Genomic DNA, 14,589 nt, shown 5'->3' with positions numbered 1-14,589 from the left:
AGGTATGATTTGGTGCAATTGTACCACACTCCATCTTCTTCTCTGTTGCCTCCATTTGACTCCTTCCTTGTTCTTTTTGTTTGCCCTTCAGGTTATCTTCTAAGGCATGTTTCTCCTGTAAAACATGAACTCCGGGATCCCTTTGTTAAGTCACAAAGATGAACAATCGGTATAGATTTTTATTTTGCGGTGGAAATCGGTATAGATATTTATTATATCCTCCCTTTTTTAAGATGGGTCACCACTCATTAAGCGTTGGTTATAGGGTTGCTTCATACCTTTACTTCTACGTACAGACTTTGGTTGGACCACGTCTACTCTTTTCTAAAAAAAAGAATATACTTTTCCTTGTCTTCAGGCTTCCTCGAGAAGTACAACATAATTTCTTCATCATAAGGCCTTCTTTGGTTCATAGGATAGAAATATTATAGGAATAGAAAAATCATAGGAACTGAGATGACCTATAGAGAAGGAGATGTCATTTGATGCATATGATAGGAATTTTTCCATTGAGTCTTAGGTAATGTTTTTTTCCTCCAAAATGTGAAGGATTGATTCCTATCCTACATAGGAATAGGAATCCATTCCTACAAACCAAAGGGCTTCCAAGGAAATTTTCCTTTGCAAATCCTATCCTATAGAAATCCTATGAAATTCCTACAAACCAAAGGAGGCCTAAACTTTGAAGGTTACCTTCCATTCTGCACAATCCAGGTCTGCTTTAATAGATGACCTTTCAAGAATAAAGGATAACTTTTTGTCCTCAGGCAGAGCAAGTATAGTAAAATCGGTAGGAATGACATGTTTGTCTAACTTAAGAGTTCAGAATTTTTCTTACAGGGACCAAGACATGCCCCCCTTCTCATAACGTCTAGCTAAACGGTCAAATCAAATAAAGTTGACTTTTGTGCCACGTCAGCCTTGACGGATTGGCCATAGGTGTCATAATCGCGGTTAAAGCAGTAACTAGCAATTTCTGCTGAAAAAAGGCTTAAAGTGGCATTCTTTTGGAAGACAATGACGTGGTAGTTTTTAGAACCTTAACCGTTTTTTGCTATTTACTTGTCTGATCAAACTCAACACTTCATACGAATTTGAAGCGGGTAGAATAATAAGTTCATTCAGACTTTTAATAAAAAAAGCTCATCCAAATTAGAAAAGGAACAACACGAACTAGATCTGTGACAATGTCTATAAAGCGGAGCGAAAGCCTATTGAGAGAGAGAGAGAAAGATCTGTGACAATATACAATGGCAAGTGTCGTCATCTCGGTCGCCAATTTTATTATTGACACAACGCCAAATTTGTTATGAAGACGGTGAACTAGCAAACCGCCTCTGTCACTCCCATTCGACCTTCACATTTGTCGATCGGGGCAGGTGGTTCCTCCAGCCTTTTGATGAACACATCGGTCAGCGCCGTCTCCGAGGTGAGCACCGCCCCCAGCAACCCAACAACCTGCAAGAGACAACAAAATCATTGACAAAAACCTCAGCAAGCTGGATATAGTAATTGTTCTACATTACTTGCAATCTCAGCTAGCTTACCTCCGGTATCCCGAATGTGATGTCCATCTCAACCACGTTAGCCTTGTCTCTCCTACACCAGTGCTTCGACACCGCCATCTCGGAGGCCCGTGGCTGGTCATAGTGGGAGTAACATAAGAGCAAGTACAATAGAGCTGAGTCAGTTGGCTATAAGAAATAAACTAGTATATTATTGCTTAGTTGGAGGAAAGAAAAGAGAAGAGAGAAGGTAAGCGGGCTCTTGGTGAAGAGCCAGCTCTAGCACGTGCTCCTAGGCACTTTGTGAGAGTGAAAGGTGGGTCATATAATAAAAAAGTAGTACACTCTTCTAATCAATTATTGTACATATTGGCTATAAGATGGGCTATAGATGACATGGCAATAGCTTATAGCCATCAGTTGGCTATACTATTAACCATGCTCTAAGTAGTAACATAGATGCCACATAAGGCTGGTCATAGTGGGGAGTAACTTAGACTAGTAACATGCATATGTTACTAGTCTATGTTACTACCTCTATAGTGCATAGTATCATTGATTAGTATCATAGATGGTCTTATTTATTGTCATGCATGACACATAGTAGCATCACATTTATTATGTTACGGTATCTACCTATGTTACTATAACCATCTCTCTCTTCTTTAATTGCCTGCCACATAAGCATGTTTGCGAGTCCCAAGTGCATGATACTACTTATGTTACCCCCACTATGGCCAGCCTAAGCAAAAATGATGAGGTGGCAAGTAGTTAATGAGGAGAGAGGCAAATAGAGTAACATTTAAGACTACTTCCAATGCATTGGTGCTTACATGAGGCTGGTTGTAATGGGGAATATCATATACTCCCTCTTTTCATCTCAAAATTTCCGTATTTCCGTTTTATAAGTCTCATTTCTACTACTTCCCATCACATGTTCAGATTTCAATGTACACTAACTCTTTGCATGCAAGGATTATGACAAAACACAGCAATGCATGTAAAGCTTCTTTGTCATTTATTGGTCATGCATTGCAACTAATGCATTGATAAACATATTTTTTAAAGGAAAATGGGTGCATTAATTAAGTATTTTTGCAAACTACAAAAAATATTTCACCACTCACAATCTACCTTGGTTGGTGATATTTTTGAATTGAGCCTTATAAACAGGAAAGGAGGGAGTAGTACTAATATCATTTATATGATACTAGTGTATGATACTGTACCTCCCTAATGCATAGTGGTATCATATGTTAGTATCATATAGGACTATATTTATTGTCATGCATGACGCAAAGTAGCACATCATTTAATATGATACAGTATCATGATATGATACTCAAGCCTCTATTTCTTTATTTAATTCTATGTCACCTCATCAAAATTGCTTAGTTAACATGCATGATACTACATATGACACTCCCATTACGACCAGCCTGAGGTGCTAAGCACATTAAAAACTTTAGCAAGTAAAGCTTTCAATGCATAGCGCTTAACTTGTTGGTACTAAGAATCCTTCATTTAATGATTTTGCAACTAAAGTTCTTCATGTATTGGTGGAATTCTTCCATTTAAATGTTTTTCCTAGGTTCTCGTGCTTGACATTGTTTTTTCATGTGGTCAGCACACTCATCTCTCTTCTCTTAATAACCTTGCCACATCAGACCTTTTGCCTACATGGCAGCCTTAGCATCTGTACAAGGTGGAGCATTAGGAGGGGCCAATATGTTACCATCACATAATGCTTCCCAATGCAAAATGAGTTTATAAAGTAATAAATGAACACATCTACGTTACCACACATATGACACTACCACTATAAAGGTAGTAACATAGACCATGTTATTAGTCTAAATTACTCTCCACTATGACCAGCCTGATGCATCTGCAGATCATCGTCTATTACATACCTTCGGTCTTCGACCAGGCAATAAGAGCAACCCCAATGGGGCGACCCATTTCGTCCGCGGCCGTCCGTTTGGGTCGGCGCGGACAGAAAAGGCGGCCCAACGCGCCGACCCAAACGGACGCGCGTCCGTTTTTCGTCCGCGGGCGACCCATTCCCGACCCATTTTTGAGCTTGATTTGCGTCGGCGCGGACGCGCGCACGGTCGCCTACTCCTGTCCCCGGGCCCGCTGGTCTGTGGCACATTGGCCTCCCTCCCCCCGGCCAACAAGCAACCCTCGCCCCCCGCCTCCTCCATCACCGACGCCGCCACCCATTTTTGCGGCGACTCTTCCAGCTGCCGCCGCCTCCATATCCGCCTAGCAACGCCGTCCCTGCCCCCAGTCGCCCGCCGCCGCCGGGGGAGCAAACTAGTTCCCGCCGCCGCTTCCCCCACCGCACAGCCGCCCGCGACCAAGAAGACGCCTCGCCGCCCCCGCCACATACGACCGGCACGCTCGTCGGACGCCGTCACACTCGTCGGACGCCGGCCGGGCAGCTAGCTGGTCTGTGGGCGCCGCGTCTCCCCTCGCCGGCCGTCTCCTTCTTCGACGCCCGCAAGCGGTTCGACAGTTTGCCAAGGTACGAAAATGGACTCCGCCGACGAGTTCTTTTTCCACAATTTCATTTGCGACTCCGACGATTCGTCGTCCGACAACGAGGAGGAGATATTGGCTGCCGTGTTGGTCCATCACCACCTCAACAACCAGCGGCCGTTGTTCCGTGGCTCCATTCTGGGCCACCTTCCGGCGTTGAATCGTAACCGAGAGAGTGGGCATTTCCTTCTCTGGAAGGACTACTTTGATACAACAAACCCGTTGTTCAAACATCAGAAATTCCGCCGCCGGTTCCGTATGAGTAGGCATGTTTTCAACCGTATTAGAGAGGGAGTGGTCGGCTATGATGACTACTTCGAGTGCAAAGAGGATGCCGTCGGCAAGATTGGTTTATCCTCTTATCAGAAATGCACTGCCGCCATCCAAATGCTTGCATACGGAGTGCCCGGTGATCTCATTGACGAGTACGTCCGTATGAGCGAGTCTACATGCCTAGAGTCCCTGTATAAGTTCTGCAAGGCTGTGATTGTTGTGTTTGGCCCTGAGTACTTGAGAGAGCCGACAGCTGCAGGTACAGCCCGTTTGTTGGCGATGAATGCTAGCAGGGGCTTCCCGGGGATGCTTGGCAGCATAGACTACATGCACTGGGAGTGGAAGAACTGCCCTTCTGCTTGGCAAGGGCAGTATAAGGGACATGTCAGGGCTTGCACTGTCATACTAGAGGCCGTGGCGTCTCAAGATCTCTGGATCTGGCACTCTTTCTTTGGCATGGCTGGATCACACAATGATATCAACGTGCTTCAGCGCTCGCCGGTGTTTGCTAGGCTTGCCGAAGGCAACAGCCCACCGGTGAACTTTACTGTCAACGGCCACAACTACGACAAAGGGTACTATTTGGGTGACGGTATCTATCCTCAGGACCACTATTGTAAAGACAATACCCAACCCTGTTGGAGAGAAAAGGAAAAGATTTGCCCAAGAGCAAGAGAGTGTTAGAAAGGATGTTGAGCGTGCCTTTGGTGTTTTGCAATCTCGATGGGGCATCATTCGGTATCCTGCTAATACTTGGAGCACGCAGAAAATATGGGAGGTGATGACTGCTTGTGTGATCATGCATAATATGATCGTAGAAGACGAGCGCCCGGAACGTCTGTACGATCAGGATTGGTACTCTAGGTGCATCATGCTGGTCATAAGCACCATCTTCCGCTTCAAACATATCATAAAGGTCTCGTGGATGTGGAAAACTTCTAACAAAACACCAATCTATATCAAGATCATCTTGCACATAGTACACTTGAGTTGCTTGAGATGCCAAAATGAAAGGTTCATTAGACTTGAGTAAATGCTTGAAGTTCACACGCGTGACACCCAAATAATCAACTTGAACCCACTTGTCTTGTGCACGGTTGTCAACCCAATCACATTTGAAAAGCACAATACTTCCTTTGTTGTTATAATTTAACTCAAGAATTTCGATTATCACACCATAATATATTTTATTTGTGACCATAAGATTTTCACTATCTTCACATGAGGGGGACAGAATTTGAGAGACAAGAGCAACCCCACTGCTTTGGGTAGGTCTACCCTCATCATAGGACTTCGTGTGGAAATTGTACCCATCTATGGCATAGCTATTACATTTCCTTGCAGCTGAGAAGGGCCCATTAGCTAAAGTTCGAATCTCTTCAGAAATATCTTCACCATTCGCAATTAGTTGTGCCACATGGGATTTAAACCACTCATGGAATTTCACATGGCGAGTGCGACTAATCTCTAACTTAGTCCCATGGCCAATTGAAGACAAATAGGCATCATACTTGCTGCAGGAGTTAAGTACAAAAGTTCAGCACTATGACAAATATCGTTCATAGGCTCAAATGATAACAATTCTTAGAATAACATACCTCGAGTATGGATCTATGTTATCATAATTAAACAAAACATATCGATGTGCTTGCAGCCATGACTTGTGATCCAAGACACTACATGCTTTCCAGCCAAAAATCGACCCTTGTTGGTAAAGAATGGCATAGTAGATACATTGGGCTCAGGGACATCAGTTATGCATTTTCTATTAAATCTAGTCTCACATCCTTGTAAATAACGGGAACAGTATGTAAGGGACTCATCAAACACATAGCCCTCTGCAATTGACCCCTCGGGATGGCTCTTGGTACGAACAAACCCCTTTAGCTTCATATTATACCTATATAGTATATACATAACATATATCAGATTATTTTGGAGATGGGAAAGAAACCATATGATACCCAGAAAATAGGTTTAGGGATGAACTTTCTACCGGATACATGCTGCTGTACTTTAGTGGGCCCCATAGCCTCACTTGGGTTGGAAGATGAACCATCAAGTGAACCATAAGATCAAAAAATGATGGCAAAAATATGGTCTCAGGAATGCACAAGGTCTCAGCTATTTCTCCTTCTAGCTTCTCCATATCACTTATGGAAATGACAGGAGAATATATTTGCTTGAAGAATCTGCTGACACGAACCAATGCAATGGCGACTTCCTTTGGCAGTGTGTTCCGAACAGCTAGCGGAAGCAATTGCTGCAAAAGAATATGATTGTCGTGGCTCTTCAACCCAGTGATCTTCTGCTTGACAAGGCCATTGCGGCGTATATCAGATGCACAACCATCAGGGAACCTAGCTCTCTTCAAAACTTGGCAAAACAATTTCTTATTTTCATTGACCATTGCATAGGGTGCAGCAGGCAAATCAAATTCTTCACCAGCTGGGACAGGTTGGAGAGCTTTCCTTATTCCTAGATGCTATAGATCTTTACGAGAAGCATAATTATCTTTTGATTTCTTATCCATGCCTAAAAGTGTGTTAATTATGTTTTCACATACATTCTTTTCAATATGCATTGCATCAAGATTATGAGGCTGCAACAAGTCTTTCCAGTATCGCAACCTAAACCATATGGATTTTCTTTTCCGAACTATTGGTGGTTCGCCAACCTTGCGCTTCTTGGTGGTTGTTTTCCCGGAAGGGTTCTTTGCAAAAACAGTCTTCATATTTTCAGTGACGGCCAAAACTTCCTCTCCGGTAAGTGGTACAGGTGCTGCCCCTAACTCCACACCACCATCAAAGGAGTCCTCATCAAATCTGTATTCATGGTTTGGATCAAGAAACCTTCTATGATTCATATAGCAAAATTTCTTGCCTTCCTTCAGCCGAAGAGAGCAAGTCTCTGAGCCGCACAATGGACAACCAAATTCACCCGAGGTTACAATACCAGATAGAGTGCATCAGCCTGGGAGGTCAGATGTAGTTGATAATACAGCAGCATGGAGGTTGAAGGGTTTACCGGTCGAGGCATCATAGGTTCTAACACCCTCCTCAAATAGCGAGTTCAAATCATCAATAAGTGGTTCAAGGAACACATCTATATCTCTCCCAGGTGACTTTGGACCAGGAATTAGCAGAGATAGGATGAAATTTTGTTGCTTCATGCACAACCAAGGAGGAAGATTCAACGAAATTGCTACAACAGGCCAAACAGTACATGATAAATTCATTGTCCTAAATGGATTAAAACCATCAGCACATATAAGCAGCCTAATGTTGCGACTATCTTCGGCAAACTTAGGATATTTGGCATCAAAGTCCTTCCAAGCAGGTGCATCTGCTGTATGCCTTATTAGTCCATCTCTTGTGCGTTCTTCATCATGCCATTTGCAATCTGTTGCACTCTTCGGGGACACGAACAGGCGTTGTAGCCTCTTCTTTATTGGAAAATAACGAAGAACCTTCCTTGGGACCTTGTGTACACGTTTCCCATCAAGGTTGTTCTTTTCAGATTTCCACCGAGAAGTTTTGCATGTAGGACAAATATCTTTATCTGCATGCTCCTTCCAAAACAGAATGCAATCATTCTCACATGCATGAATTTTAATATAACCCAGCTCAAGACATTTTATCATTTTCTTAGCTTCATAAAAGTTTTTGGGTAGCTTTGCTGTTGGGAAGGCCTCTTTTAGCAACTCTAGCATCATGTCAAAGCTTTTATCGCTCCAACCTCCAAGAGATTTGGTATGTAGTAACCTAACAACGAAACATAGTTTTGAAAAGGTTGTGCATCCTGGATAAAGCTCCTCATCATCATCAGCTATGAATTGTCGAAAAGCATCTGCCTCATGCTTCTTTTTCCTTTCTAGAAGAGGGTCAACACTCCCAGGCTCTACATCCTCGTGAATTGGATCCTCCCCGCCGCCACTATCACCCAAATCCCCAATTAGGTGTGCCATATCTTGAATCATTTCGAACATCTCATCATAATTATCTAGGTCATTCTCCTCTTGAACATCATCAAGTTGGACCGGATCATGGTCACTATCAGATGCAAGAGATGATGATGCCTCCCCATGATATATCCATCTTTTGTACCCACTAATAAACCCATGATATAATAAGTGTTCATACACATCACTAGCTTCAAACCAACAACAGTTCAAGCATTTTCTACAAGGACATAATATAGCATTCCCTCTTGCTGAATGAGTAAAAGCAAACTCTATGAATTTCGCTACCCTGTCAATATATGCTTGTGTGTTTCTAGCTTTATCCATCCAAATTCACTATATTTACCTAACATACAAAATAAAGTATACTTCTATTAATGGGGGAAATCTAGTGACAAAATGCATGCCATTCATATCTAATACAAGCAAGGACAAATACAATACGGACCAAGAATGCAATCTGGCATAATAGAATAAATATTCAATTGAAAGATGTCATTTCAGGAACTGCAAAAACTAAAATAGTAGTAAGAATATTATTATCTATGTGATAAAAACGAAGCACTTGTTATGTCCACAAATCTGATTTTTTTAAGGAATACACAAATCTGATTTCGTGAAACATAAACAAAGAAGTGTTGTAGAAACAAGGGTTGAGGAGGCATCCATATGATAAAAACAGAGCACTTGTTCTGTCCACATGCTACAACTTTGCATCTATATGAAAACAGGCATCTATATGATAAAAAACAGAGCACTTGTTCTGTCCACATGCTACAACTTTGAGGCATCAACTAAACACAAAAAGAAGTGTTGTAAAAACTATAACTGAGTGCCTAGTACACAGATTAAACTAACCCATCTAACATTTTTGCAAGTTAGCATTGAACCATCTGCCAAGTTCACAGATTGAAATGGTAACAATTGTACAAGTCAGAATTGAATCTCATTTGCAGGTACACAATTTATACCAAACCCAGGCAGCAAAGAAATCTCACCAAATGCTCAGACAGAGGATGTTCAGGAGGCAGCCCTGTCCACAGAGAGGATGTTGATGTTGAGGTGGCAGAACTGCTCGCCGAAGAAGAGGGACGCTCCGCTGCTTGGGGAAATGGAGAGGATGTTGACGTGGCAGTGAGCTGCTCGCCGGAGAAGAGGGACGCCCGCTGCTTGGAGGATCGGAGAGGACGTAGAGGAAGCGGTCCCGCTCGGTGCTCAACTCCTCGGTCCGTGGGGGTGCTGCGGCGCTGCTGGGCGGTTGTTGGGGCCAAAGACTGACTCCGTCTGGGTGGACGACGGTCGGCGGCGGTGGGGTGGCTGGAAGAGGCGGCGGGGCTGTGGTGGTGGGGGCCGCCGCCGGCAGTACTAGGATTTAGGGCGGCCAACGGCGCTGGGGTGGCTGGGTGCGGCGGGGGGGGGGAGGGTGGCTCGGGACGGTGGCGGAGCTGCGGTGGTGGGGGACGCCGGCGGCGGCGGGGCTGCGGTGGTGGGGGACGCTGGCGCCGGTCAGATTTGGGGGCGGCGGCTGCGGTCAGGTAGGGCACGAGGGATTTGGGGTGGCTGCGGTCTGGAGGTAGGGCACGAGGTAGTAGTTCTTTTGGGCTTTTTTTGTCTCTCGCGCGCTTTTCCTCACTTGCGCGCGCTTAGGCCCAAACTGTATTTTACTCTCGCGCCAAAAGCGAACACCGGCAGATAATGGGCCGTAGTAGGCTTCTCCAGGCAGATAGGGCGCCCCCAAGTGTACCGGCAGTTTGTTTGCCTTTGTTCCTCAAGTTCTGGCGGTAGTTGCACCGCCGTGAGCTAGTTCTACCGGCTGTTACAGATGCCCCGGCAGTAAATTTGCCCTTGTTTAGATACTTCTCCCGGCAGTTAACTGCCCCGAAACAAGTGTTGTGCTGTAGTGAGAACTGCCCTTCTGCTTGGCAAGGGCAGTATAAGGGACATGTCAGGGCTTGCACTGTCATACTAGAGGCCGTGGCGTCTCAAGATCTCTGGATCTGGCACTCTTTCTTTGGCATGGCTGGATCACACAATGATATCAACGTGCTTCCGCGCTCGCCGGTGTTTGCTAGGCTTGCCGAAGGCAACAACACACCGGTGAACTTTACTGTCAACGACCACAACTACGACAAAGGGTACTATTTGGGTGACGGTATCTATCCTCAGTGGACCACTATTATAAAGACAATACCCAACCCTGTTGGAGAGAAAAGGAAAAGATTTGCCCAAGAGCAAGAGAGTGCTAGAAAGGTTGTCGAGCGTGCCTTTGGTGTTTTGCAATCTCGATGGGGCATCGTTCGGTATTCTGCTAATACTTGGAGCACGCAGAAAATATGGGAGGTGATGACTGCTTGTGTGATCATGCACAATATGATCGTAGAAGACGAGCGCCCGGAACGTCTGTACGATCAAGGCTTTCAGTTTCAGGGTGAGAATGTTGTGCCTGAGCATGGAGTAGCGGCAACATTTGAGCAGTTCATTCAGTTTCATGAAGACATGCGTGATTGGGAAACTCACGTGCAACTGCAAAATGATTTGGTTGAGCATATGTGGACTCATGTTGGCAACCAATAGATGTATCTTCTTTTATTCGTTTGTAAAACTATGTGAAACATTTTTATTTTTATTTGGCCTGTAAACTATACTATTTATTTGGGCGGACTATTTTGTTTGTTAAATTTTCATTTCACAATATGTTGAATGCAATGCAAAATTGGGCGGCCAGCCGGCCACGCCTGCACATATGGGTCGGCGCGTTGGGCACGCTGCCGACCCATATGAAAAACAGGGCGGACGCCGGGCGGCAATCGCCGTCCGTTTGGGTCGGCCCGTTGGAGTTGCTCTAAGGATGGCAGCTGCGGCATGTCTTTGGCCCTAGAAAATTCTAAGACGAGCTATATGGTGCCATACCCATGTACTCCCTCCATCCGGTGAACAGTGTACATTTAGAAATTTTAGGACAAATTATGGAGTTGAGTAAAAAATGCATTGAAAAGATGCAAGCCATCATCTCTTCTCTCTTTAATTACCCAACCCCAATGAGCTAAGTGCATGTAGAAATTAAGAAGACCATGTGTAGATTGTTATTGGTCTTGATTACCGTGTGATGAGAGAGAAGTATTTATTTCTACTTTAAAGTGTATTGGAAAGATAGAAGTACACTTTTTTGTAAACAAATTTTGAAATTAGATGTACACTCTTTACCGGACGGAGGGAGTAGACCTCTTCCGGTTCCTCGACGGTTTCTTTTAGAACGAAGGAGTGGATGCTGAACGGGCAAAGGGGTGGATTCAGTACACTACTGGTTCAGATGGATTCCAAGAGACGAAGGGGTGGGTTGGCAAGAAGAATAACGTGGTTAAGCACCAGTAGCACTCGGCATGGGGAATGCCCAGTGATTAGGATATGACGACTTGGGAATTCGGAGTCAGCCGGAGATGTAACGGCGGCCGGGGAACCCGAAGAGGCCGAGCCGCGCACAACAACTGCGTGCACGTGAACCGTTGCAGGGCAAAGACTCTTGGGACTCTACATATATACTACCGTCTCGTATTCCTTTGGTTTATCGCTTGCCCTCCAAAAGTCTAGCAAAACGACCATACTTCGTCGATGTTATCCTGGCATTCCTCACGCTGCCCCTATCTGCCGTTCAGCTCGCCGCAGGAGCGTCCTCGACAGGCTGCTTGGCAAACCTCTGCGGCAGCGCCGACCGCCTCCGCGAAGCCCAACTGTTGAAGGTTAACGCCTGCCATGGCACGCTTCACAGGCCAACGCACAAGGACGAATTCGGGTCTGCATCTCATTCTTTTTCTTCGTGTTATACTGGTTGGACTTCATGCGACCCATTTACAGCTAGGAAGTTCTCGAAAAAAAAATACAACTAGGATTTCTTCAGGACTGGCTAGAGATGTCAGGTGACTGAAAAACAAATTTGGGTCAGTCAATTCATTGTGAGCCGTCAGATGCTAGTTGGACGGCTAGATCAGCTTCTTCAACCTCCAAAACGGTTTCACTGCTCATCTTCTACCTCGAACCGCCGATCTACCACCACCGGCCTAACCGCCTGCTGTTGCCGCCCTCGGCCATCTCTCTAACCCCGGCCGTGAACATTTTTTTCCAAGAACTTGCACCCCCACACTTCTAAGATAGATAACGAGGTCACCTGTCATCTTAAGATAGACCTAGAGGGCTTATGTTGCAAGCTGCTGCTTCCTTCCTGCGGAAATCAACTGATCCAAAGACTACTTTTAGTGATCTAAATGCTTTTATATTTCTCTACGTAGGGAGTAGCTAAACTGGATTTCTTCATATTACAAGATTGATATTGTTGCATTGGTTATATGCATTAAAATTCTGTTATACACTTGCAGGTACACTCGTTTTGGCTGCTCAGCGTGTACTCATTTTGTGGAAAAGCATGTGACACCACAGAGACACAGGCAGAGTTGCAGGTGCTGGGAGGTAGCCATGGCTAGGCTGTTGCATGTCTACAACCAAACACCACGCAAAGAGGTGTTCCAACTGGAAAGAACGTTTTGTTATCAGCGACGACTTGGTGATCAAACAGGCGTCGACGAGTAACGTGGTGCCTCTTCTAAGGGGGCTCAGCGCAGATGGGATCAGACACGGCTACGAGGAGGTGGACGTAGACGTTGGATGGGCCGAGGTAACCTAAATTCTTTTGCTAATTCTTGAAAAAATTCAACATACAGTAAAATACTAATTAAGCTGAAGATTGCTCTTTTAGAAGGTGTGTAGTTTACTGAAATGTTTTTGAAATACTCCCTCCGTAAAGAAATATAAGAGTGTTTAGATCACTAAAATTGTTACCTAAACGCTCTTATGTTTCTTTATAGAGGGAGTACTAGTTTATATGTAACCGATGATGTCGATGTAAAGGGTTAAAGTTGGAAGTGGCAGGAAAATTTCAGGAAACTGAGCAAACGAACACCCAAACTGAATTCGATACTTACCTATTAATTGTTTGCATAAATATCAGGTGGTTTCCTTGCTGAAGACCTGTATCTCATCCACCACCATATTCACCGACGTGTTTCTCGCGAAAGAAAAAGATCCTGTTCGCCTAGCTCTGGCAAAAGCTTTGGCAAAAAGATCATTACTCCCAGAGCTCTTACTGACGATTCACAAGCTTCGTCATCAAGAAACCAATGATCCTACAGGTTCCGGATCGCATCCGCTGGTCTTCATCAAGCTTTTGTTCGACAGGAAGGACAGGAAGGTCATGTATGCAGAGTGCAAGCACGAGTTCGTGGACCTGCTCCTCGGCTTCCTGACCTACCCGATGGGATGCACCCTGAAGAACCTGGCCGGCACCTCTCATCTGTGCGGCAGTTTCAACAATCTTTACAGCAGCGCTGCCGATCTACACGCGGCTGGATTCTTGACGGGACCCTGCTTCGGTGACATAAAGGCGCTGCTGGACCCGAGCCTTGCGCTGTCCAAGATAGGCTGCACCTGCGGGAACAAGAATAAAAGATCATGTAATTCATGTGAGTTTGCCCGCGATCACACCTATGTTGTTGACGACGACCTGCATATATATCAGGCTTCTGCCGTGTCAGTGCTGAAGCATTGGTACAAGAGAGACCTGATGGAGATGGACATTGCTATCAGCAATCAAGAGGCAAGTCTAGATATAATACATGCCTTCACAGTTGTTGTATAGTTCTTTCTGAATAATACTGTGTGTCAATCTCTTACAGGCTGTTGCGCTACTGCGAGCGGTTGTTGACAATTCGAAGACTGCGCTGATGGATGCATTCAAGAGGTGGTTCGTTCAGGAAGCACACCCGTTGCCACCTTTTGAAACAAGAATAGGTTCAGCCTCCGTGGAGAAGATGCAGATCTTTGTCAGGATCTTCGCAGGTGAGACCATCACCCTTGATGTGGCAAGCTCCGACACGGTCGCTGCCGTCAGGAGTAAGATCCAGGCGAGGAAGAAGCTAATGGACTCTTGTGGGGGTTAGTCTACGGTGGCAAATGCCTGCAGGATCCATGGACCCTGGCTGATTGTGGTATTCATAGGGAGGCCACAATCCATGCTGAGTTTTTCCACCGTGGTAGCTAGCTACAGATCACTATTTCTGCATCTTCTCCACGGGAGCAACAATTTTTAGTTTTTTAGGTTTTGCTTCTTTTTTAGGTTTTCTTAAAAAAAAATCAGTTTCCTTGTTTCTTTCGTCTCATGTAGCAAACCATGCGAGAAAGCACGGTTGTACTTTCCCCCTAAAAAATAATAAGCACGGTTGTGCTTCATGAGGAAGCACAACTACGCTTCCTGAAAAA

General features: G+C 44.9%; 3 protein-coding genes across 3 annotated transcripts; 2 read left to right on the top strand and 1 right to left on the bottom strand.

Annotated features, from left to right (window-relative positions):
- Window positions 1–1,093: 1,093 nt before the first annotated feature.
- On the bottom strand, window positions 1,094–11,665 carry LOC109735557 (uncharacterized). Its single transcript, XM_073497907.1, has 4 exons — window positions 11,650–11,665; window positions 9,282–9,850; window positions 1,548–1,640; window positions 1,094–1,458 (listed from the first exon to the last, which is right to left on the bottom strand). Exons 1-4 carry the CDS (start codon window positions 11,663–11,665, stop codon window positions 1,324–1,326), a joined length of 813 nt encoding a protein of 270 aa, XP_073354008.1. The 3' UTR covers window positions 1,094–1,323.
- LOC123493808 (uncharacterized) lies at window positions 3,819–6,222 on the top strand. Its single transcript, XM_045228038.2, has one exon. The coding sequence runs from the start codon at window positions 4,044–4,046 to the stop codon at window positions 5,004–5,006; it is 963 nt and encodes a 320-aa protein (XP_045083973.2). The 5' UTR covers window positions 3,819–4,043; the 3' UTR covers window positions 5,007–6,222.
- On the top strand, window positions 11,664–14,270 carry LOC141022030 (uncharacterized). Its single transcript, XM_073497906.1, has 6 exons — window positions 11,664–11,677; window positions 11,867–12,020; window positions 12,654–12,734; window positions 12,851–12,949; window positions 13,283–13,927; window positions 14,007–14,270. Exons 1-6 carry the CDS (start codon window positions 11,664–11,666, stop codon window positions 14,268–14,270), a joined length of 1,257 nt encoding a protein of 418 aa, XP_073354007.1.
- Window positions 14,271–14,589: the final 319 nt, after the last annotated feature.

The sequence above is a fragment of the Aegilops tauschii genome, chromosome 4 (genome assembly GCF_002575655.3).
Source record: "Aegilops tauschii subsp. strangulata cultivar AL8/78 chromosome 4, Aet v6.0, whole genome shotgun sequence".
NCBI lineage: Eukaryota > Viridiplantae > Streptophyta > Magnoliopsida > Poales > Poaceae > Aegilops > Aegilops tauschii.
The sequence above is the reverse complement of the archived record's forward strand: the minus strand, read 5'-3'. Positions and strand labels throughout refer to the sequence as shown.

Excerpts from the sequence above, each read along its gene's own strand:
- LOC109735557 (XM_073497907.1), bottom strand. Across the intron at positions 1,641-9,281 it reads ATCCTCTGTCTGAGCATTTG|CCACGGGCCTCCGAGATGGC; the intron begins GTGAGATTTCTT and ends CACTATGACCAG. Across the intron at positions 1,459-1,547 it reads TCACATTCGGGATACCGGAG|GTTGTTGGGTTGCTGGGGGC; the intron begins GTAAGCTAGCTG and ends TGTCTCTTGCAG.
- LOC141022030 (XM_073497906.1), top strand. Across the intron at positions 12,021-12,653 it reads GCGAAGCCCAACTGTTGAAG|GTACACTCGTTTTGGCTGCT; the intron begins GTTAACGCCTGC and ends ATACACTTGCAG. Across the intron at positions 12,735-12,850 it reads AGACACAGGCAGAGTTGCAG|GCGTCGACGAGTAACGTGGT; the intron begins GTGCTGGGAGGT and ends GTGATCAAACAG.
- LOC123493808 (XM_045228038.2), top strand. The coding sequence starts at position 4,044 with ATGGACTCCGCCGACGAGTTCTTTTTCCACAATTTCATTTGCGACTCC.